The sequence below is a fragment of the Bison bison genome, unplaced genomic scaffold, assembly GCF_000754665.1.
Source record: "Bison bison bison isolate TAMUID 2011002044 unplaced genomic scaffold, Bison_UMD1.0 scf7180017864490, whole genome shotgun sequence".
NCBI lineage: Eukaryota > Metazoa > Chordata > Mammalia > Artiodactyla > Bovidae > Bison > Bison bison.
In genome coordinates, this window is record NW_011495049.1 from 9,141,991 (window position 1) to 9,168,441 (window position 26,451).

The 26,451-nt window shown below is 37.0% G+C and overlaps 1 protein-coding gene across 5 annotated transcripts in view; it reads left to right on the plus strand.

Annotated features, from left to right (window-relative positions):
• XRCC4 (X-ray repair complementing defective repair in Chinese hamster cells 4) overlaps window positions 1-26,451 on the plus strand; it is a 331,245-nt gene that overhangs the window by 172,146 nt on the left and 132,648 nt on the right. For 4 of the 5 annotated variants that reach the window (XM_010863382.1, XM_010863379.1, XM_010863383.1 and 1 more), the window contains exon 7: window positions 18,003-18,150. In XM_010863382.1, the coding sequence (XP_010861684.1) occupies window positions 18,003-18,150 (148 nt within the window). Of the gene's footprint in view, window positions 1-18,002; window positions 18,151-25,344; window positions 25,648-26,451 lie in introns of those variants that run through there. The other variant, XM_010863381.1, reaches the window with a different exon arrangement.

Here is a 26,451-nt window from a genome sequence, read left to right on the forward strand (position 1 = left end):
TTCTAATGCTTATTTTGTTATTTTTGTTTATGTTTAACAACAATTGTTTTGCTCTGTTTCAGATTCTATTTATAAAATCTTTGATATTTTCCTTAGTGATATTTTGATTTAGCAATGAAAACATCAGTAATTTAAATAATTTCATTCAGCAACCTACAGCATAACAGGAAACACGATAAACTATTTTCTTAAATGGTCAGTTTATTATGGATTAATCATAAATATAAAAAATGTGAGAATATACTGCATTTATATTATTTGAAAGACATTTCTTTATTGGTAGTCTTATCTTTGTTTATTTTATTAAAATTATAATACCTAAACATTTCTAGCTCTTCATAGTAACAGTTTGCCTATTTTGTGACACCACACTTATGGCAGAAAGAGAAGAACTAAAGAGCCTCTTGATGAAAGTGAAAGAGGAGAGTGAAAAAGTTGGCTTAATTCTACATTCAGAAAACTAAGATCATGGCTTCAGGTCCCATCATTTCATGGCAAATAGATGGGAAAACACTGGAAACAAAAACTTTATTTTGGGGGGCTCCAAAATTACTGCAGATGGTGACTGCAGCCATGAAATTATAAGACACTTCTTGGAAGGAAAGTTAGGACCAACCTACACAGCATATTAAAAAGCAGAGACATTACTTTGGTGACAAAGGTCCATCTAGTCAAGGCTATGGTTTTTCCATAGCCTTTTTTGTCATGTATGGATGTGAGAGTTGGACTATAAAGAATCTAAGCACCAAAGAATTGATGCTTTTAAACTGTGGTGTTGGAGAAGACTCTTGAAAGTCCCTTGGACAGCAAGGAGATCCAACAAGTCCATTTTAAAGGAAATCAGTCCTGACTGTTCATTGGAAGGACGGATGCTGAAGCTGAAACTCCAATACTTTGGCCACCTGACCTGATGTGAAGAACTGGCTCATTTGAAAATACCGTGATGCTGGGAAAGATTGAAGACAGGAGGAGAAGAGGATGACAGAGGATGAGATGATTGGATGGCATCAGCAACTCAATGGACATGAGTTTTAGTAAGTTCTGTGAGTTGTTGATGGACAGGGAAGCCTGTCTCGGTGCAGTTCATGGGGTCATCGCAAAGAGTCAGACAGGACTTAGCCACTGAACTGAACCGTACTCATGATTATATAACATCAATCTATCTTGCTCGAGAACATGTTTCTTCTTAACAAAAACCTTCTGACTAATAGTGTTTATGTTAAGATGTATTTTGTGGGAGTGGGTCTGATGAGACCTTTCTATTGTTAGTTCTAATCTTGTTAATTTAAGATCTATGTTGTGGGAGTTGGTCTGGTGAAAGTATATAAGGCCTTGATAAGACTAGTGAGTGGGGCACTCTCTATCCTCCTTGTGATGTCTGTGTTAGAAGCATTCTCTTGTCCTTTTTCACTGTAATAAATCTTCTGCCACACAAAAGTTCTGAGCGATCAAGCTTGATCCCTGGTCCCAAAGTTAAATCTTCTTTGGAGATCACAGATCCAGCATTGTTCACTGTAGGCTATCAAATGCATCTGTGCATAAAGCTTGTTTTATGAATTTCAGGAACAGGAAGATACATAACTCTGTGAGGCCTGCTAAGCTATCACGTCACTACTTCCTCTTGCATGATTAAAATACCTTGAGAGATTGAAATTTGGACTAGTCATTTTTTAATTATACTGAAGTGGCATCATATAAATACTTAATTTAACCTTATTTAATTAAACTTTCTAGGTAAATTTAGGTTTAAAAACAAAAAAAGTTACATTTTTAAATAGTTCTGCCAACTGTGTATATCTACAGGTGTGGATGTGAAAAATCTAGGAACAAGTATGACTAACTTTGAAGTTTTTAACTATTGACAAAGAAACAAACAGTCATCATTATTTAGGTTGGCAAGCAAATAAAGTGATGATGTGACCCAGGAAAGAAAACAGTGAAAAATTAGTTTGGAATCCTAAAGAAATCTGACTAAGGAAAGATCAGAAAAACTGATATATATTTCATAGAAGATTAAGATTAAAGTAGCAGAACAAAAAAGTTGAATCTTTCCAATCATAATTCCATTCATAATTATATGTATTCAGTGGAATTCATAATTCTGTTCATAAAATTGATAATCTGTTTCCATTACTGAAAATCATGGGTAATTTTCTTTATGAATTTAATTTCTCTATGAAACTGTATACTATGGTATTCTTTTTTTTTTTACTATGGTATTCTTAAATAGCTATGCATGAATATTATCATGTTTCTGTTCAGTAACCCAGTCATGTCTGATTCTTTGTGACCCCATGGACTGCAGCATACCATGCCCCTCTGTCCCTCACCGTATCCCAAAGTTTGCCCAAGTTCATGTCCATTGCATAGGTGATGATGTCTAACCATCCCATCTTCTAATGACCTCTTCTCCTGCCCTTATGAGTCAGCTGTACAGTTATATATACTATGTATTATTAAACTTAATGGGCAGTTTAAGGAATGGTCAAGGGTAGTTTTGCTTAACTGTGATTATCTGCTCTATGCACTGTCTTTAAAATAAAATTTAATACCAGTTTATCTACCCTCTTTAGGAAAACCCCAAACAGTTTTCCCCTACTTTATTTTTTTCTGTCTGTGACCTTAATTACTCCTCTGTACTTTGGTGATTGTTGTTATTTTTGTTGTTCATTTGCTAAGTCATGTCTAACTCTTTGTTACCCCATGGACTGCACCATGCAGGCTTCCCTGTCCTTCACTGTATCCCAGAATTTGTTCAAACTCATGTCTTTTGTGTCGAAGATGCCATCCAACAATCTAGTCCTCTGTCACCCACTTCTCCTTTTGCCTTCAATCATTCCCAGCATTAGGGTATTTTCCAATGAGTTGGTTCTTTGCATCAGGTGGCCAAAGTATTGGAGGTTCAGCTTCAGCATCAGTCCTTCCAATGAATATTCAGAATTGATTTCCTTTAGGACTGACTGATTTTATCTCCTTGCAGTCCAAGGGATTCTCAAGAGTCTTCTCTAGCACTGCAATTCGAAAGTATCAATCCTTCAGCACTCAGGCTCTTTTATGGTCCGGCTCTCACATCCGTACATGACCATTGGAAAAACAGCTTTGGCAATATGGACCTTTGTCAGGAAAGTAATGTCTCTGCTTTTTAATAAACTCTGTAGGTTTGTCATAGCCTTTCTACCAAGGAGCAAGTGTCTGTTAGTTTCACTGCTACAGTCTGTCTGCAGTGATTTTGGAGCCCAAGAAAATAAAGTCTATCATTGTTTCCATTGTTTCCCCATCTGTTTGCCATGAAATGATGGGACCAGATGCCATGAACTTAGTGTTTTGAATGTTGAGTTACACCAGCTTTTTCACTCTCCTCTTTCAACCTCCTCAAGAGGTTCTTTAGTTCCTTTTCACTTACTGCCATTAGAGTGGTATCATTTGCATATCTGAGGTTGTTGATATTTCTCCTAACAATCTTGATTCCTCTTTATGATTCATCCTCCCTGGAAATTCACATGATGTACTCTGCATTTAAGTAAAATAACCAGAGTGAAAATAACCAGCCTTGATATACTCCTTTCCTAATTTTGAACCAGTCCGTTGTTCTATGTCCAGTTCTAACTGTTTCTTCTTGACCTGCATACAGATTTGTAAGGAGACCAGTAAGGTGATCTAGTGTTCCCATCTCTTTAAGATTTTCCACAATTTTCTGTGATCCCCACAATCAAAGACTTTAGCGTGTTATAAAGCAGAAGTAGGTGTTTTTCTGGAATTCTCTTGCTTTCTCTATGATCTAGTGGATATTGGCAATTTGATCTGATTCCTCTGCTTTTTCTAAATCCAGCTTGTACATCTAGAAGTTCTCATTTCATGTACAGCTGAGGCCTAGCTTGAAGGATTTTGAACATCAGCTTGCTAGCATGTGAAATGAGTGCAATTGTATGGTAGTTTGAACATTGCTTGGCATTGCCCTTGTTTGGGATTTGAATGACCACTGACCTCTTCCATTCTTGTGGCTACTGCTGAGTTTTCCATATTTGCTGGCATATTAAGTGCAGTACTTTAACAGCATCATCTTTTAGGATTTGAAATAGCTCAGCTGGGATTCTGTCACCTCCACTAGCTTTGTTCATAGTGATGTTTCTTGACTTCATACTCGAGGACATCTGGCTCTAGGTGAGTGATCACACCATTGTGGTTATCTGGGTCATTAGACCTTTTGTGAATAGTTCTTTTGTGTACTTTTGCATCTCTCGTTAATCTTTTCTGCTTCTGTTAGGTTCATACCATTTCTGTCCTTTATTGAGCTCGTCCTTACATGAACTATTCCCTTGATATCTCTAATTTTCTCAAAGAGATCTTTAGTCTTTCCTATTCTATTGTTTTCCTCTATTTCTTTGCATTGTTCATTTAAGAAGGCTTTCTTATCTCTCCTTGCTGTTCTCTGGAACTCTGCATTCAGTTGGATGTATCTTTCTCCTTTCTCCTTTGCCTTTTTATTCTCTTCTCAGCTATTTGTAAGGCCTCCTCAAATAACCACTTTGCCTTCTTACATTTCTTTTTCTTAGGGATGGTTTTGTTCACCACCTCCTGTACAGTGTTATGAACCTCTATCCGTAGTTCTTCAGGTACTATGTCTATCAGATCTAATTCCTTAAATCTGTTCATCACCTCCACTGTATAATCTTAAGGCTGCTGCTGCTAAGTTCTTCAGTCATGTCCAACTCTGTGCGACCCCATAGATGGCAGCTCACCAGGCTCCCCCGTCCCTGGGATTCTCCAGGCAAGAGCACTGGAGTGGGTTGCCATTTCCTTCTCCAATGCATGAAAGTGATAATGTTAAGGGGGTTGATTTAATTCATACCTGAATGGCCTAGTGCTGCATTTTGGACTGTTTTATTTTTATTGGAAAATTAAGAATCTAGAAGCATTATGAAACAGTGTAAAATGTTTAGGAATGTATGGATGTTTGGAAATGAAATTTCTAAAGAAAAATTTTCTCATTTGGGCAGAACATTTAACCTAAAACTAACTTAGAAGTGCTTCAGAAAGGTCTGAAAGCACATTTGTTTTTCTAACAAAATTTAGATAATATCAATTACTAAGATAATCATTTTTTAAAAGCATAGTAACTTAAATTTTAGAATCAGGACATTTTTTAATGCCAGGAATAACTATTTGGTCTAATTTCTCCACACCTGAGTTTATGGAATAAAAATAAAATCTTTCACAGAATTGTTACATGATTTGCACTAAGTCATTAAGACACTGATTAACAGAGTCAGGTTTAGGATCCTTGTGAAGTATTTTATTAATTCAGTATAAATGTTATCTTAGTTATTTGACCATTTGGCACATGTTTTTGCTTAATCCTTTTTAGTGAAAGGATTGCTTTAATCACATTTGGTTTGAAAGCTAGTTGGCACAACATGTTTAGCACCATGGATCTGGGAATCTCCCTTTTGAAAAAATATCCCACAGTTTTCAAGGACACCTTGGAAATTCAGCTTCATTTTTGCCTCTTCATAGAATTACTCCATATGGGCTAAGTTACACCAAAGAGGCACCAAAGAGTTACACCTTATCATAAAGGGGTTTACAGAGGTTTGCCAAAGAATGCTCGAACTACCACACAATTGCACTCATCTCACATGCTAGCAAAGTAATGCTCAAAATTCTCCAAGGCTTCGACAGTATGTGAACTGTGAACTTCCAGATGTTCAAGCTGGTTTTAGAAAAGGCAGAGGAGCCAGAGATCAAATTGGCAACATCCGCTAGATCATCGAAAAAGCAGGAGAGTTCCAGAAAAACAGCTATTTCTGCTTTACTGACTATGCCAAAGCCTTTGACTGTGTGGATCACAACAAAACTGTGGAAAATTCTTTAAGAGATGGGAATAGGAGACCACCTGACCTGCCTCTTGAGAAATCTGTATGCAGGTTAGGAAGCAACAGTTAGAACTGGACATGGAACAACAAACTGGTTCCAGTGTTACTGTGCTTATTTAACTTACATGCAGAGTACATCGTGAGAAACGTGGGGCTGGATGAAGCACAAGCTGGAATCAAGATTGCCGGGAGAAATATCAATAACCTCAGATATGCAGATGACACCACCCTTATGGCAGAAAGTAAAGAAGAACTAAAGAGCCTCTTGATGAAAGTGAAAGAGGAGAGTGAAAAAGTTGGCTTAAAACTCAACATTCAGAAAACAAAGATCATGGTATCCAGTCCCATCACTTCATGGCAAATAAATGGAGAAACAGTGGAAACAGTGGCAAACTTTGGTGCTTTTAAACTGTGGTGTTGAAGACTCTTGAAAGTCCCTTGGCCTGCAAGGAGATTCAACCAGTCAGTCCTGAAGGAAATCAGTCTTGGTTGTTCATTGGAAGGACTGATGCTGAAGCTGAAACTCCAATACTTTGGCCACCTGATGCGAAGAGCTGACTCATTTGAAAAGACCCTGATGCTGGGAAGGATTGAAGACAGGAGAAGGGGACAACAGAGGATGAGATAGTTGGATGGCATCACCAACTCAGTGGACATGAGTTTGAGTAAACTCGAGGAGGCCTGGCGTGCTGCAGTCCATCATGTCACAAAGAGTCATACATGACTGAGTGACTAAACTGAACTGAAAGGGGTTTAAAGAAGTGCAGATAAAACACTTTTTGTTAATGTATCAAAGTCTATCTAATTCTTTCTAAGATTGAGGAAATTCTAGCAAAATGAAATGGGCAAGTGTGTCATGTCACAGAACTTGTCAGTCAAGTTCTCCTTCTCACCCCTGTGAATATTCAAAGAAAGGGTTTATGCTCTAGATTAATGACCTTTACCTACTCAGTTCACCAGGTAATTAAGCAGCGCTTTACTTTCACTTTCATCCTATTCTCATTTTGACCTAGTTGCACTAGTGACCTTGTCCTGCTGCTGCTGCTGCTGCTGCTGCTGCTGCTGCTGCTAAGTCGCTTCAGTCGTGTCTGACTCTATGCGACCCCATAGACGGCAGCCCACCAGGCTCCCCTGTCCCTGGGATTCTCCAGTCAAGAACACTGGAGTGGGTTGCCATTTCCTTTTCCAATGCAGGAAAGTGAAAAGTGAAAGTGAAGTCGCTTAGTCGTGTCCGACTCTTAGCGACCCCATGGACTGCAGCCTACCAGGCTCCTCTGTCCGTGGGATTTTCCAGGCAAAAGTACTGGAGTGGGGTGCCATCACCTTCTCCTAGTTCTAACCAATTCACCTAAAGTCACTGCAGACAATGTAAAATAACAGTGAACTGGAAGATTTCCTGTACCATTTCGTTAAAAAGTTTTTATATTTCACTTATTTTTGTCCATTTTTTCAATTATACTAGTTCAATAAAATCCCCTTAAGCAAAAAGTGTCCAGGTTTTATTAAAAGTTGAGCAACATCAAAAAAGAATGAAGAATTTAAAAAGCTTTCAATCTATTAAGAAAATGCTGGAAAAAAAAAGTCGTAAGTTGACAGAAGTCCATACCTGACTCTTGTACAACAATGAAAGCTTTATATTGTCTCCAAACATTTCATGACGTAGGTCATAGGCAGAGACCCTTTGAAAACGCTGGTGAAAGCTGAAAAATTGTAGTTTTGTTTTCTGAAAACTTATTAACCATTAAAACTGCTTTCCAATGTTTATTATTTTTAATTATAAAATAATATAAATTGAAAGCTAATGTTGCTCTTTCATAAACTGCTTTTCTCCACTAATATTTTTATTTTCTTAATGTTAACTAGCCTGGCAACCATAGCTAATCAACAATATAGTATTTTACATAGATTTAAAATATTTTTAAGAAGTCATTAACTCTATTAGTATTTTAGAATTTATACCCATTATGTATTAGAGACCATGCTAGTCGGCCTATACTCATACTATCAGTAGTGCATAAGGAACTCAGTCTCTACCTTCACTGAGCTTTATAAATATTAGATAAATTATTAAAAGTGTGATGAAGCCTGTTAAGGATGTTGTGGGGCCATATGAAGGACTATCTTTAAGGTAATTTTAGAGTTTTAATTCAGATATGTTGTTTGACTTCACTTTGAAATTAAAACTTAATTTTGAAACCCAGTCATTTCTTATCAGTTTGCTCAGAGCAAGCTAGTCTTTTAGTTTTCTCTTTTGGCAAATTTACTTTAGAGCCACCTGATACTAACAATTAAGCTTTTGAAAGTAATACCTAAGGAATGATGCTAAAGCTGAAACTCCAGTACTTTGGCCACCTCATGCGAAGAGTTGACTCATTGGAAAAGACTCTGATGCTGGGAGGGATTGGGGGCAGGAGGAGAAGGGGACGACAGAGGATGAAATGGCTGGATGGCATCACTGACTCGATGGACGTGAGTCTGGGTGAACTCCGGGAGTTGGTGATGGACAGGGAGGCCTGGCGTGCTGCAATTCATGGGGTTGCAAAGAGTCAGACACAACTGAGCGACTGAACTGAACTGAACTGAACTGAAGAAAAAAAAGAAAACAAAATACAAAATCAAATCTTAGTGTTTCATCATGAAAAAGAGAAATTAAAAATTCACAGATTAATTTGAAAATATCAGTAAAAATTTGGAAACTTGTGCCTATCTTCAGTTCAGTTCAGTCGCTCAGTCGTGTCCAACTCTTTGCGACCCCATGAATCGCAGCACGCCAGGCCTCCCTGTCCATCACCAACTCCTGGAGTTCACCGAAACTCTTGTCCATCAAGTTGATGATGCCATCCAGCCATCTCATCCTCTATCATCCCCTTCTCCTCCTGCCCCCAATCCCTCCCAGCATCAGAGTCTTTTCCAATGAGTCAACTCTTTGCACCTATCTTAGAACTTTCAAATTTGTTCCTCTATAATTGTTTGTATAACTTACTGCTTTCTTGCAAAAATAGTTGTGTCTTTCTGCCCTACTCAGTTATAAGCTTTTTGAATGCATGGTGAAGGTACCTTTGGGATGGTGCCTGACTCATAGAAAATACGCAGTGAATATTTTGTGAATAAGTGAAATAACAAATACATTTTTAAGTAGATTGTTTTATGGATATGGAATAATCCTTAGTATGTTCAACTTACATTTTCTTCTGTATTATGAATACTTCTGGAGTCTGTATTTTATCTTCACTGGCCCACCCTGCCTCTGACATTGAAAGTGTTAGATTTCCAAAGATGACCTTTTGGGTTACCCCAATATAGTAAAGCATTTGTCATTACACCTGACTCCCAGCTGTGCTGGCTAAAAGAGGAGCCTGACTTTTGGAAAAGTCTGTTTTGCACATGGATACACACATGCATGTGCGCACACACACACACACACTTTTAAGAGTTTAGTGCAGTGTTTATTATCCATTTATTAAGTGATTGCTGATAATAGGTTAGATCATCAACCTTCCATGTAAGATGTTAATCAGTTATTCAAGTTAGGTTATGAAAACTGGGTAGAAAATGATAACAGATATGAAAAGGGCTATTTGATGAATGGTGAGGGAAAATAACGTGTGCTTATTTGGTCACATTAGAAATTTACTACCTCAAGATACGTCACTTTAAGATACCGCTTATTGAGGTATGATGTGATTGACCTTATCTCAGTTTTTTTTTGCTTATCTTCATACCTGTCAGTAAGACAAACTACAGAGGCACATTGATTGGTTATTTTCTTTGGTGAGAGGAAGAGTATGTTTTTTGAAGTTTCAGATTTACTAAAGGTAGTATTTTTAGGTCTGGATTTTCAGTTTTCCCCTCAATATTTTATATCTTTCGAAATAAAACACAATGACTTAATGATTATAAACATTTGTGAAATGACCAACTGAATAAAATAGCAGGAAACAGCCATAGGAGTCTGGCTACTCTGTGTTCATAACAAATAATAATACTAGGACAATTGAGTTATTTTGAATTTGGAAAACCATGAATTTATCTTACCTTTTACTTTTTTAATTTAATTTTTATGTCTCTAAGAAGCTATATAAGATAGCCTGAAAGTTCGTCAGATTCACCTAAATAAAAGTCATTTTACAGATGTTGAACTATGATGCTGTATACCCGAAACTTATATAATAGAAAATAATAGTAGTAAACTTTTAAATTGAATAAGTAAATGAATCTCAGATCTTTTGTAAGGACACACACATTTTGTCAGTAATACTTATTGCTGATATCAAATATTTCTGACACTATGATTTATAAAACAGTTTATATTAACCCATTTAATCATAGTTAATATCCATTTTCTCACAGAGGAACTTAAAGATCTGTAATATGCCCAAGGTAAATGGCAGAAATAGAGATCCAGATCCAGGTCTTCTGGTTGGATTTTTCTCTATACTTCTGAGGACCATAAGTAAATGAGTTTTGATTAAAAAATAAGATACACATTTCAGAATAAGAGTTCAAGTCATCATATTCCTCATGTATAACACTATTACATAATACATTGGGGATGTAGCTAACTAAGACATGGCCTCTAGTTGTTGGGTGTTCATAATCTATTTGAGAAAGAGGAAATATACATAAAAAGAATAACAGTACAAGATCATATGTGTAAAATGAGTGGTTCAAACTATAAACCCTGTAGAGTAGGGGAGATTGCTGTGGATTGAAACTATTAAAACTGGGAGTGACTGAAATGGCTGAAATGAGCTGTGCTGGAAGGGGACACATAGTTGAGCCAATAGAAAATGGGAGGACATTGAAGACAAGGAAAGTAAGGAACAAAAAAGGAAGGTGGAGGAACCCTAGAGGCCTTGGAATTCTTTAGCAGAAGATTGTGGGAGGTATGGTCAGAGAGGAAGGTGAGGGTTTCATTGTAGAGAGATTTGAATGCAGGACTAGGATCTTAGGATCTTATTTTATAGGTGATGTGAAACCACTCAAAGTTTTTGTTTGAACATGGCATATTGAAAATAGCACATATTTTTTTTTTTTCATGGTCAAAGGACCTAAAGATCAGAGCTCCTTCATTCAATAATTTAAGAGTGAAGTAGTCATTGTCATGACTAACATGCCTCAGGACATTAATTTTGAGGGGAGGAGGTGGGTTCAGGGGCTCTAGAGAGATGTATATTTTTGGAGGGGGACAGGAATCTCTGGTGGCAGTCTCCATTAGAGTTCCATAGATACGTGAAGTAATGCATATTAGGAAGAAGGGGGAAAATGTCCATAGCTATGAGATAATAATGAATTCCTAATAAAATGAATTATAAACCTAAAAAATTATTTTTAAAAACATTGAGATTTAGATGTTTAACCATCAAAGACGTAACACATTATTGACCCAGGGATTTTTGTAGAAACTAACACCTGTGACCAGCTATATGCTATGTAAGTGAATATTGAAACACCTCCCAGTCAATAATGTTCGGGTGACAAAAGACATATTAATATGTGTCTGGTCAGTAATAGACGTTTACCAGGTAGTTTAACTCGTGGGGCTTAGGCAGTTTAACCAACAGTGCCATTTTATTTCTCCCTTGAGAGTACCCAGGATGGCCAACTCCGAGGCATTCTCATGTCTGAACTCCTGCTGCCAAGATCCTGCAGTTCTTCTGTCAGACAAGAAGAAGTGTGGCTTTCTGTGGAGCCACCTTTCACAATAACCAAGCTTGTATAAAGATTCCTCATTTTCTAGATGCAGTGAACCCAATTAGAACTTGAAATTCATCCCACAGCTCTCCTACTCACTATTTCAGCCATAATAAGTTAATTGCCAATAGTTTTTTTTTTCCTTCTTTATTTCCTTGAAATAGTGAAAGACACATTGTTGTGACAAAGAAACTGATGATAATATTAAAAACTGAAAATTCTGGGTGTGGAATCTCAGGAAAAACAAAACAAAACTCTTCAGTCAATATCAAATTCAATATTCTTCTGCCTGGATTTGGAAGCTTGCAAATTTATTGAGCGTATCTCTGTATCTTTTTTTTCATTTAATCCTTCCCTGCATCCTATACTTAACCAATCTCGTTTCCTGCATTTTTTTTCTCTCACGAACATTCCTCTATATAGGCCAAATTTCCTCTCATTTCCCTTTTAACATTTGTCATGCTTTCCAACTCTATTCAGATTCTTCCTCACAGCTAAAATGAGTATGTATTAAGTAAACTTCATGTAAATTGATTTTTTCCCTTCAAAATGGGATGTAAAACTTGTAAGTGAAGACTTTGTCACCCTTAAAATATGTAAAGTTATAAATAATATGGGCTTCCCAGGTGGCGCACTGGTAAAGAATCCACCTGCCAATGCAGGAGACTCAAGAGACTTGGGTTCAATCCTTGGGTCAGGAAGATCTGCTGGATAAGGAAATGGCAACTAACTCCAGTATTCTTGCCTGGAAAATTCCATGGACAGAGGAGCTTGGCAGGCTACAGCCCATGAGGTCCCAAAGAGTCCAACATGACTGAGCACAATGAGCATGAATAATATAGACATTTTGGAGGCTCCATAAAGTTTGACTTTGTGTGGATGTGGTTCAGACACCTTCTGCTGTATGTAAAACAGCTTTGCTTGTTTTGAGACCCAGAATCGATGTTCAAGGCATCTGGGGTCAGAATAAAGTATCCAGCCTTGAGACCAAATGAAATGTGAGGACCAAACATAAGCACAAGTAGTGGATAGAGGTGGGATGGTTCAAATTTGAGGAATGCTTGAAATGATCAATTAATAATATGTAGGTACCAGAGATTGGAGTAGCACCTCTTTTTTTCCGGTTTCTGAAATTGCAGGGTGAAGAGGAAAGGACAGGATGGAAATTTTTCCTTTTAAAAGTCTATATAATTATTAACAAAACGTCATTTAAAGCCATATATAAATTAAGGGAATCTATTACAGTATGATTTGCTATTACATTTATATAGTAAGGGCTTCCCTGATGGCTCAGTGGTAAAGAATTCACCTGCAATGCAGGAGAGATGGGTTCCTGCATTCCTGGGTCAGGAAGATCCCCTGGAGGAGGAAATGGCAACTCACTTCAGTATTCTTGCCTGGAAAATTCCATGGACTGAGCACACACTCATGTATGTAATAAATTGAAGGGAAAGCTGTTTCTCATGGTGCAAAAACAAACCAAAAGAGGGATACATTTGGTTTAACTAGTAAATAAGTTTATATGGTAGCCCTTTTTCCTTACGGCAGTGTTACAGTGATCTACATTGTAATTGTGAAGAGAAATGTATAAAAATGGACCAGTGAACTGAACTAAAACTCTTGGTTATACAGAACTCAAGTTCTTTGCAATACATCATAGTCGTCACCAAGAAGTTTAAACTGTAGAAATAATGATAGTAAATTATCAGATTAGGTTTTCTCACATATACAGTTGGCAACAAAGTGAAAAGTGAAAGTGAAGTTGCTCAGTTGTATCCGACTCTTAGCGACCCCATGGACTGCAGCCTACCAGGCTCCTCCGTCCATGGGATTTTCCAGGCAAGAGTACTGGAGTGGGTTGCCATTGCCTTCTCCGGGCAACTAAATATTTACTACCAAATATAAAATAATTCATTAACCTGCTCTATAAGCTTGAAGAAGTCCCAGCTGTATGTCCTTGAAGGTGTCCCAGTCACTCACTCATATCAAACCTTCACTTTTGACAAATATAAAGATTCCTGAGGTAGGAATGGCCGGTTTTCTTGGCATTAGACAACTGTAATCATCCAGAAGTCACAACTAGACAGAAAACTACTTGAAGATTCAGGACAGTACATCATCTCTAAGAATAAATAGCCCTCATTAAATTCTTATAACCTGTCCATAAAATGGAGGGGAGTATCTCTAAAATGCTTTAGCCAATCTGTGTATCTAAAATGCCTCTAATTTTACTCATGAGAGCTCATATGCAGTATTCATCATGCTTGTTTTCATGCCTTGTTTTCACCAATAGATACACATTTTTGTCATCAGTTATTGACATGCAAATAACAAAGGTGCCTCTAGTAGCCTCCTCAAGTATATGGACTTTATTATTAGAATCCCACAAAATTGTTCCTGGTCTGTGATTCTTGCGTAGATGCAACACTCTTACTAATACACACCTTTAATTACATTGCATTTTAAAGTAAATTATTGGCATTATAAAAATAATATAACCATTCGACATATAAAATACGCTGTTGAGTGCCAAAGTGTAAGTTGTTATCTGGAGTTTTGGAATTAATGGCAGAACTTTTATGTAACTTTATTTTTTAAAAATTCACCTTACATTTTAATTTAAACTTAGCATTCTTTCCTCATAAATGTCCAACATGTAATTAAATGAAATCTTTCTCCATTTTACAAGTCTATCTACAGTTGAAACATCCTCTAACTCTGACACTTTTGCTAGTTTTATTCATGGACAAGATTGTACTTTGTTGACTGCTTATGCAGTTGATTAAACCCTGTATGACAGCTGACTGGGTAAGAAATCAGGAAACCAGAATTATCTTCCTTAGTCGCCTCATAGCTTTATAAGAATAAAGGAATCATTCAGCTGGAATATGTTCAGAGAAACATCTGTTTTTTAAATTTATATTTCTTTACTCCCAATACATTTTAATAAAATAATGTATAAGAAATCAACTATAACTTATGTGTCTTTAAGCAGCTTTGGAAAGTAAAATATGCTTTGATGGGCATATTTTATCAAGAAATTTCTACCCACCAGGCAGAAATATTTTTTGATTGTCATAATGATAAAATATAAAAGCAAAAGCTGTGTGATTTGGGCAAGTGTCTTAACTTCTCTAAATTCTTGGTTTCCTCATAAGTAAAATGAAGTTCACAGATTTAAAGATTAATAAGATAATATTTTAAAAACCCATAGTAATGTGTCCAGCACTGCATTCTCAAAACTGGTAGTTATATCCAGGAAAAAAAAATTAAGAAAAAAAAAACAACATTTCTAGAGAGGGATCAGTAGTGTCCGAGTGATGTCAGGCCACTCAGAGAAGCTTGGACTACATAGAATGAGAACCTAAAATGCAGCATTTTCTAGAATGTGACATATGTACGCCTGAACAACTATTCACTCTGCAAACTAACACGCTAAAATTAATAGAGCTTTTGGAAGAAAAAGTTAAGGTTTGGGCAGAGCACTTAAAATCGGTGTAGTTTTACATTCTTGTTGTTAGTTCTGTAGTTACAATCCTAATAAAAATATTAACAGTTAGTAGATCTTTAACCTTTTCACCAAACGTCAGTCACCTAAACCTATGCGTCATCACTGCTGCTGCTGCTGCTAAGTCACTTCAGTCGTGTCCCACTCTGTGCAACCCCATAGACGGTAGCCCACCAGGCTCCCCTGTCCCTGGGATTCTCCAGGCAAGAACACTGGAGTGAATTGCCATTTCCTCCTCCAATGCATGAAAGGGAAAAGTGAAAGTGAAGTTGCTCAGTCGTTTCCAACTCCTAGCGACCCCATGGACTGCAGCCTACCAGGCTCCTCCATCCATGGGATTTTCCAGGCAAGAGTACTGGAGTGGGGTGCCACTGCCTTCTCCGTGTGTCATCACAGTTCTACAGTTCCTCTTAAATGAAAGAGATGGGAATTACTGAACACATTTGATTACGCTAGTTTCTTCAAAAAGTTAAATGTCTGAGTAGAGATACAGGGAGAAATGTCTTCACAGATTCTTCAGTTCTAATTGCATCTTTGCAGAGAGCTTAACTTTTGAAAAGTGTAGGGTTCTTGATTTCACTAAACCAGCCCCTTTTTTAGTGCTAAAGGGATGGACTTGTATAGGATTTTTAGCCCTCATTTCTACTTCTTAAGGCTTTTATACATTGCTAAGTTTTTCTTTTTCATTGGGATGGAAGCTTGCTCCTGATTACTTTAAAACATTAACAAGCTGGGGAAAAAAATCATATGAACCAACAGGACAATCCAAAGTCCAAATTATGTTGATATTGTTCATTATTTACCAATAACAAAGGAGCTCTTTTATTTTACAGAAAAATGTGTGATAGAATATACTATGTATTGAGTGAAAGAATATTTTGAATTCCCCTTAAGCTCTTTGCAATTAAGTTGTTAATAGAAAAAAAAGGAATATAAATCAAGCATATGTCTTTTGTTGCTTCTATTTCATGTATATCAAATATTTTTAGGGTAATTTAGTGGGTTAGCCGCATTAGCAATATGTTAGTACTTTCTTCCATTTTTCTTGTATTTATTCCCTACAGTTGACTGAGAAGTTGATGAAAATTATCTCTAGATCACTAATGGAAGTCTCCATTCCTGCTGATAATTGTTGTTTTCCTGTCAGTTTGATTCATTATCCCTGTAGCAGTATCTCCCCCCAACCTCTTTAGATGTGCCTCTAATTCACTTTTATTTATGCATTTCAGAAGTTGTTGTTCAAGATAGGCAAAGACCATTTTGATCAAGTTGTTCCATATATACAATATATTTTAGGTTTTATATTGGTATTGAAATATTACATACTAACTACTCATTTCATCAAATTGAATAATCTTTTTTATTTATTTTTAATTGAAGAATGATTGCTTTACAATATTGTGTTGGTTTCCGCTATACCTCAACATGAATCAACCATAGGTATACCTGTGTTCCCTCCCTCTTTAACCTCCCTTCTGCCTCCCACCACATCCCACTCCTCTAGGTTGTTACAGAGCTCCGATCTGAGTTACCTGAGTCATACAGAAAATTCCCATTGGGTCTCTGTTTTACATATGATAGTGTATCTGTTTCCGTGTTACTCTCTCCATTCATCCCACCCTGTCCTTCCTCTCCCCACCTGTGTCCATAAGCCTGTTCTCTATGTCTACGTCTCCATTGCTACCCTGCAAATAGGTTCATCAGTAACATCTTTCTAGATTCCATATATATGTGTTAATATATGATGCTTATTTTTATCTTTCTGACTTTTACTTCACTGTGTATAATAGGTTCTAGGTTCATTCACCCTGTTACAACTGACTCAAATGTGTTCCTTTTTATGACCGAGTAATATGCCATTGTATACATGTACCAAAGCTTCTTTAACCATTCCTCTCTTGATAGGCATCTAGGTTGCTTCCATGTCCTAGCTATTGTAAATAGTGCTGAAGTGAACATTAGGGTACATGTGTCTTCTTCAGTTTTAGTTTCCTCAGGGTATATGCCTAGTAGTGGGATTGCTGGGTCATATGGTAGTTTTATTCCTAGTTTTTTAAGGAATCCCCATATTGTCTTCCATAGTGGCTGTATCAATTTACATTCCCACCAACAGTGCAAGAAGTTACCGTTTTCCCCACACCCTCCTTAGCATTTATTGTTTGTAGATTTTTTTGATAATGGCCATTCTGACCAGCGTGAGGTGATATCTCATTCTAGTTTTCATTTTCATTTCTGTAATAATGAGCAGTGTTGAACATCTTTCCAGCATCTTTTCATGTGTTTGTTAGCCATCTGTTTGTCTTCTTTGGAGAAATTTCTGTTTAGGTCTTTTGCCCACTCTTTGATTGGATTGTTTGTTTTCCTGGTATTGAGTTGTTTGAGCTGCTTGTATATTTTGTAAGTTAATCCTTTGTCAGTTGTTTCATTTGCTGTTATTTTCTTCCATTCTAAGGGGTGTCTTTTCACCTTGTTTATAGTTTCCTTTGCTGTGCAAAAGCTTTTAAATTTAATTAGGTCCCACTTGTTTATTTTTGTTTTTATTTCCATTACTCTAAGAGGTGTGTCATAGAGGATCTCACTATGATTTACTTCAGAGAGTGGTTCTGCCTGTGTATTCCTTTAAGAGTTCTATAGTTTCTGGTCTTACATTTAGGTTTTTAATCTATTTTGAATTTATCTTTGTGTATGGTGTTCGGAAGTGTTCTAATTTCATTCTTTACATGTAGCTGTCCAGTTCTCCCAGTACCACTTATTGAAGAGACTGTCTTTTCCCTATTTGTATGTTCTTTGTCAAAGATAAGAAATCTAATAAATTTATAAAAATAGTTTTGCTCTATTTTAATTGTGTCACTTTATATAGGTACTAAAGCTGCAAATTAATACTGTACTCAAAAAATATACATAGTTTTTATGTGATTTTATTTTAGCTACTGTAAGAAGAGATGATTCCATTATTTCAAGTCCTGATATCCCTGATATTGCACCAAGTAGAAAGAGGAGGCAACGGATGCAAAAAAATCTGGGGACAGAACCTAAAGTGGCCTCTCAGGAGCAACAGCTTCAAGAAAAGGAAAAGTAAGTCATCTTATTCTTTGCTAAGTAGTGAGGTGACATTAAAAGAATCTACATAGTCTTCAAATTATCTTTTTATTTCTGAACTTACTTCAGGCTATTTTTTAGAACAAAAATAATGATTTTGGAGATTGTAAAGTGTTTGGATCAATACATTTTCCCTGGCATTTAGTTAATTCCTATTAATATTTAGAGCAGATTTGCTAAAAAATATAGCAATTTTTTTTCTTTTGGTTTCTATGGATTAATTAGAAGTGGCATGCTTAGTCATTCAGTCATGTCTGACTCTTGGCAACCCCATGGACTACAGCCTGCCAGGCTCCTTTGTCCAAGGGGATTCTCCAGGCAAAAATACTGAAGTGGGTTGGCATGCCCTTCTCTAGGAGAAATGGCATGTAGGGTACTAAAAAATATTAAAATCCAGCTTGGGTTCACTAAAGTATTTTGATCTAATGTACTGCTTTGAAGAGACTCATAGAACATTCAACTTAGCCACTTGATTTCATTCTTCTTGATATTTTTTCAAGTAAAATGTCTCTTTGTAGTCATCTACTTATTTCTCTTAGATTTTGGAATTATACGCTGAATTTGTGCTGTTTTTCACTTTTTGGTTCAGACTGTCCTCCTTCAGTAAACATCCCAAATTGGTTGTCATGAGTTGAGATGTTAGGATAACGAACATTTCATTGAGGCAAAAAGTCTGCATCAAACAGATTTGCGAAACATTGCCCTCACAAAATTTTTGTTTGGGAAATGTAATGATTTTTATGAAGAATATGTTATTACATGTACTGGGTTTATTATTTTTAAATTATTTCTTATGTAGTTTAAATTTTTCTCAGTTTTTATTTTGAATATGGCAAATAGAGTCTACATGAATAAAAATTGTTGAAGTCCTCAAGAACTTTTGAAAGTGTAAAGGTACCCTGAGAGCATGAAGTTTAGAATTCTGATATGGACAAAGAGGATGCCAAGACAGGCACAGTCTATACCTTGAGGAAACTGAGCCTGACAGGAGAGAGGTTTCAAATTTCTTGATAAAAGTATCCATTGTACAGTTAGTAGTTGTATTGTTTTGTTTGTCTATTTATCATTGGGTTTTGTGTTTATGGTCACATTACCATGGCATAATGAACCCTTATATCTGACTAAACTTAGCTGGGAAGCCTGACTTCATTACTTGCTTTCAATTTTAAGCATCTGCTGGATTTCAAACATTTATTGTCAGAGGGTCCCAATGATATTTCCTCTATATCTCCTGCAGTAGCCTCTCAGTAGATTTTGCATTCATTGTATGACTTCCACATGATTTCACATCGTCTAAGGAAATGCATAGTAGATACAGTTTTTTGTTGAGAATAAATAATTTTGACTATGACTTGCCCACACTCATTGATTCATCCATTCGTGTATCTTTCTTTTATGTTTACATGCTGAGCAAACTAGATACAGCCCCTGATGTCATAAAGCTTAGTCTACGTGAGAGAAAACAAACATTATTCATAGATATGAGGAGTACAGTAGTGGAGTAGAGAGCAGAGATTTAGGCAGAGAAAGCAGCCTGTGAGCATGTACATAAGGGGGACTGTGTGAAGGTTGTGGGAATGGAGGTGGCACAGAACGGAGGGAGTACAGTGAGGCGGAGGCTCCTCAGAGGCCAGCCCAAGCTGGGCTGTGGAACCTTCTTAAAAATTAAGCTTTTTCTCATGTATATGATAGCATTTCTGTTTTGCACATCACAGAGGACTTTTCTTCTTGGGTTCCCTTGCTTTTTGCTTTTTGAGTTATTGAAATATTAGATTCACTGGATATCTCTGATATTTCATTCGTTACAGTGTCTTCTCACATATAGTCATTTAAACTTATATAAAGCTATTATACTTCATTTCGTTTTCATTTTTTAGCTCTGCTTTCAAGCTGCTAAATGTTGTACAGTTTTGGATTCCCAATAATAAAACTCATTCTTCTGAAACACAGGAAACTAGAAAATTGAAAACATACTGAAACTTATGTAGAATACTCACAGGGATAATAGTTTAATTTGGCATGTGTTAGCAGTCCTGAGGTGCAAAATTGTACTGACATTTTGCCTTTTTTTTTTTCCCTTTGATAAATATGCAGGGTTTTTTTTTCAGGAATATTTTTAGATCTTTTGATGATTTCCTGTTTTTAATAAGACTCTGAAATCCTTGAGTCTGGTATATATTGATAAATATTCATTAAAAATTCGAGTGTGACTAATCCAGTCAATATGATTTTACTTGGGGAACCCTCATCCTATTCTGTCGAATAGCATCAACACTAAGAGTTATTATTCAGTATAACCATCTGCTGTACACTCCTTGCTATTTACTCTCTTACATCACTTGAAATTATGATTTGTAGAGTTGTTTGGTATGTCCTTTTAATTTTACATATTAAACAAAATGAACCAGCTAGCAAAGACTATAGAGACTGTGAAATTATTTTCATCCTTATACACACTGTATTAATATCATTAGATAAAATTCTGAGTATAAATAAAAACATGGCAAAATTATTTTCTATAAATATACAATGGCACAGTATGTATGTAAATTAACACTATATTCACTTAGCTTAAATTATTAATGCTTTTTCATGTAATAACAGAAAGAATTTTAATTTCAGGTTTTTCTAAATTTAGGAGCTCTTATTTTTTCAACATCCTGAAAAATCTAATATAATAAAAGTCTACTAATGCCATTGTGTTGGTATGACATGAAATCGCTGTGACTAGGTGGAATAGTTGTGTTATTTTAACAAAATGAATGACCCAGTCGTTATTCACTTGTTTGTCTAAATTGAGTCAGTGTCCCAGTCTTACTGAAATAAGCAGTCAATTAACAAAATTAGCCAACTAACAAAATGCTCAGCCGAAATGATTTAATCAACTCTTTAATGTCTGTAACTTCTTCAACTATTTCAGCCCATTTCTTCCCACCTAGAAATTATGCTTTACCTTCTAATAGCTGCTCTGTTTCTTATCTCTATAGATTCTCTATATCAAAAGCAAGCTACTTTTAAGAGATACTGAAATTAGTATCTGAACAAGAGACCTATAAATGAAAACTTTGTCTCAGAGTCAGGGCTCCAGATCCTGGGAGAGGTGGCTAAGAAAAGAGCCAAACCCAAGTTACAGCCAAATAAGTTTGTGCTAGAGACCAAGACAAGGAGTCAAACACCAGGCTACACCATACAGACCTAGTTACCAGAACCTAGATATGAAGTTCTTAATAGAGCAGGAACAAGGATTATTGCAAATCTCAAGCAACTCTAACTTAACTTTGAGCTCTTCCTTAAATGACCCTTGACTAGAAAAAAGCATTAGCTTCTGTGGTCAAAAGAGCTGCTAAATATATAGGTAAGAACAAAATGCCTCTCGCTCTGAGATTTGGATAAGTGAGGAAAGAAAGTCAGATGTTTATTGAAGTTAAATGATATTGAGTACAGAAGTTATTCTTTATGATATCATTTACAGACTTCATTCTATACAATTATATAAGTGAAAGTGAAGTCACTCAGTCGTGTCTGACTCTTTGTGACCCCATGGACTGTAGCCCACCAGGCACAAAGGGTTTCATATTCAAATAAGTTTAAAAATTGCTGCACACCGTATCACAACAAACTTGGAAAATTCTTCCAGATATGGGAATACCAGACCACCTTCTCTGCCTCCTGAGAAATCTGTATGCAGGTCAAGAAGCAACAGTTAGAACCAGATGTGGAACAACAGACTGGTTCTAAATTGGGAAAGGAATACGTCAAGGCTGTATATTGTCACCCTGTTTGTTTAACTTATATGCAGAACATCATATGAAATGCCGGGCTGGATGAAGCACAAGCTGGATTCAAGATTGCCGGGGGATATATCAATAACCTCAGATATGCAGATGACACCACCCTTATGGCAGAAACCAAAGAAGAAATAAAGAGACTCTTGATGAAAGTGAAAGAGGAGAGTGAAAAAGTTGGCTTAAGACTTAACATTCAGAAAACTAAGATCATGGCATCTGGTCCCATCACTTCATGGCAAATAGACGAGGAAACAATGGAAACAGTGAGAGACTTTATTTTGGGGGGCTCCAAAATCACTGCAGATGGTGACTGCAGCCATGAAATTTAAAGACGCTTGCTCCTTGGAAGAAAAGCTATGACCAACCTAGACAGCATATTAAAAACCCTAACCTTTGCCAACAAAGGTCTGTCTAGTCAAAGCTGTGGTTTTTCCAGTAGTCATGTGTGGATGTGAGAGTTGGACTATAAAGAAAGCTGAGCGCCGAAGAATTGATGCTTTTGAACTATGGTATTGGAGAAGATGCTTCTGATTTTCTTGGACTGCAAGGAGATCCAACCAGTCAATCCTGAAGGAAATCAGTCCTGAATATTCATTGGAAGAACTGATGCTGAAGTTTCAGCTCCAATACTGTGGCCACCTGATGCGAAGAACTGACTCACTGGAAAAGGCCCTGATTCTGGGAAAGATTGAAGGTGGGAGAAGAAGGGGACGACAGAGGATGAGATGGTTGGATGGCATCACTGACTCGATAGACATGAGTCTGAGCAAGCTCCAGAAGTTGGTGATGGACAGGGAAGCGTGGCATGCTTGCAGGTCATGGGGTTGCAGAGAGTCGGACACAACCAAGTGACTGAACTGAACTGATATGGCTCCCATGCTCCATTATGCTCCAACCTCTAAAACTTTATAGTTTATATATTAATGAAGATTTATATATTAAAGGATCTAAAAAATCCATAGTAAATTATTCATTTGACTTGTTTAATCATTGTTCAAAAGTACTTGATGCATAGCACCCTCATGCAGTCCACCTCCCTCTCTCCCAAAAAGGGCTTAGTGACAGTCCAAGGGATAGCATTATTTTGGGCCATAGTTTGGGATATAAACTCTGAAAATTCTCAAACATCAGTGATTTTAAATATATAAGAAATTTCCAACCTTAATTAGAGTTTTAGGTATTAAATTTATCTCAAGAACGAAATTTTAGTTTGTATATTGGACCTTTTTCCCCACCTCCCGATCTTCCCATAAATCCAACTTGTCCAACTGTTTGATCATCTAGGAGCAGCAGGGTTATTTTCTAAGAGAATTGTAGTGGTTGGAACAAATTTGTACACCTCTAAAGGAAGGAGTTGGAGAAGGCGATGGCATCCCACTCCAGTACTCTTGCCTGGAAAATCCCATGGACAGAGGAGCCTGGTGGGCTGCAGTCCATGGGGTCGACAAGAGTCGGACACGACTGAGCGACTTCACTTTTACTTTTCACTTTCATGCATTGGAGAAGGAAATGGCAACCCACTCCAGTGTTCTTGCCTGGAGAATCCCAGGGACGGGGGAGTCTGGTGGGCTGCCGTTTCTGTGGTCGCACAGAGTCGGACACGACTGAAGCGACTTAGCAGCAGCAGCAGCAGCAAAGGAAGGAGTTGAACATTCTCAACTGCAAGATAAAACCATTAAAATAGTTTGGGCCAAAAGTACAAAAGAATACTTGTATAGTCTTTAGATAATTTTATATTCTCTTTATTCCTGTATGATAGCAAGTAAAAATATATATGTTCACATATCTCAGGCGTGATTTTGTCTTCTTTGTGATGGATGTCTTCTGAAAACACAGAATTCGAAAACATTCTTCCAAACAACCTTAAACATATTGGTAATTTGTAACTTTTCACAGATGTTGCTTCTTGAACTATAAGGAAGAAGTTTTAACTGTGTGTTCTGAATCAGCCTTTCTGCAGTCCCATTTAGTAGTTGTGTAGCTGCAATATTTTAGGTGATTGGTGGGTTGTAAATCACGTGTGTGTGTGCACATTCATGGCAAATACATGCACACCCCTAGGTTAAGTTCATGATTTAATTATCTATGGTTGCACCATGTTATCATAGTCCGTGTGGCTACACAGAGCAGGAAATGATGCAGCACATCTTAGCAGGTATTTCCTCACTTCTTTGGAGTGGAATGTGGTGTGCATTGCCACCACTGATGCACTTTATATAGGATACAGTCTTCTTCTACTCAAAGAAGCTCGGTTCTTGCCTTTTAAACTAGAAGCTAACAGCATCATCTTGGATGAAATTGTACAATCCATGCACTTTTGTTTAGAGAAATAACTATACACATCAGGCTTTCCTGGCTCTGAACCAAAGTTCTCATTTTATACTCTGAGGGCGAACTTCTCTCTTGACGTCCTGCTTTTGCATTCCAATCCCCTATGATGAAAGGGACATCTTTTTTGGTGTTAGTTCTAGAAGTTCTTATAGGTCTTCACAGAACCGTTCAACTTCAGCTTCTTCAGCATTAGTAGTTGGGTCATAGACTTGGATTACTGTGGTGTTGAATGGTTTGCATTGGGATCAAACCAAGATCATTCTGTAATTTTTGAGACTGTACACAAGTACTACATTTTGGACTTTTTGTTGACTATGAGGGCTACTCCATTTCTTCTAAGGGATTCTTGCCCACAGAAGTAGATGTAATGGTGATTTGAAATAAATTTGCCCATTAATTAAATTCTTGTTCATTAATTAAATTTGACCACATCCAGTTTACCTTGATTCATGGACCTAACATTCTATGCAATATTGTTCCTTACACATTGGACTTTACTTTCTCCACCTGACATATCCACAGCATAGTGCTGTTTCTGCTTTGGCCCAGCCTCTTCATTCTTTCTGGAGTTATTTCTCTGCTGTTCCCCAGTAGCATATTGGACACCCACTGACATGGGGGGAGGGCGGGGCTCATCATCCAATGTCGTATCCTTTTGCCTTTTCATGCTGTTCGTGGGGTTCTTGAGGCAAGAATATTGGAGTGGTTTACCATTGCTTAACCTTTAGAGATGTCTTTTTTCTATGATATTTACTGATTATTGGCATTTCATCTTTTGTTTATTATCTATCTATAATCTCAGCTTATTTTCAGTGGAGGTCTTTGTCCCCTACTGCTTCATTAAAAAATGTTACTTTTATGTTACCAAGAGTATCATTTGCCTTTTAATTAATATTAATGACATTTTTGTATTTATATGAGTTATTAGGCAAATCCATCTCTCCATAATAATGATAATATTTAACATTCATTGAATACTTATGATATAGACATTGTGGTAAACCCTTTATATTCCTTTTATATGTTTCACTAAACTATGCTCATTTTATAGATGGAAGATTGGACCTAGAGATATTAGATAACTTGCCTGAAGACAAAGCTGCATCTATGATTTTGAATGTAGGATCATCTATTCCAAAGACCATACTTTTTAGCTACTTTATTATACTGGATAAATAATAACTGATATTTAGTTTGAATACTGAGTGCCAAAAGTTGTGTTAAGCACTTAAATTCCTTTAATTTCTTTAATTCTTACAACAACTCAATGAATTAGGGCCCTGTATTTTAAAAGGGAAGGAAAGTTATGACCAACCTAGATAGCATATTCAAAAGCAGAGACATTACTTTGCCAACAAAGGTTCGTCTAGTCAAGGCTATGGTTTTTCCTGTGGTCATGTATGGATGTGAGAGTTGGACTGTGAAGAAGGCTGAGCGCCGAAGAATTGATGCTTTGCAACTGTGGTGTTGGAGAAGACTCTTGAGAGTCCCTTGGACTGCAAGGAGATCCAACTAGTCCATTCTGAAGGAGATCAGCCCTGGGATTTCTTTGGAAGGAATGATGCTAAAGCTGAAACTCCAGTACTTTGGCCACCTCATGCGAAGAGTTGACTTATTGGAAAAGACTCTGATGCTGGGAGGGATTGGGGGCAAGAGGAGAAGGGACGACAGAGGATGAGATGGCTGGATGGCATCACTGACTCAATGGACGTGAGTCTCAGTGAACTCTGGGAGTTGATGATGGACAGGGAGGCCTGGCGTGCTGCAATTCATGGGGTCACAAAGAGTCGGACACGACTGAGCAACTGATCTGATCCGATTTTAAAAGGCCAGTAAATATGAGATGCAGTGACTTTCGACTGCTTGTTCAAAATTTCTGCAGTACACAGTAGAGATAGGACTTCATCTGTGAGTATAAAGAGTGGTTTGGTAATACCTCCTGCCTGCCTTTCAACATGGATATGAGGGTTAGATGAAATCCCATGTATGTAGCACTATCTAAGTAGTAAGCTCTAGGAATATGATGCATTGTTATTTTTAAAGCACTGTTTTCCCCAGGCTTTAGGCTAAATCTTGGAAATCTGTTCCTGGAAAGTAAACTGTATTTATGGAGTTTTTAAACCTTTAGTGTTTCCTTTCCTCATAATTCTTATGGAAA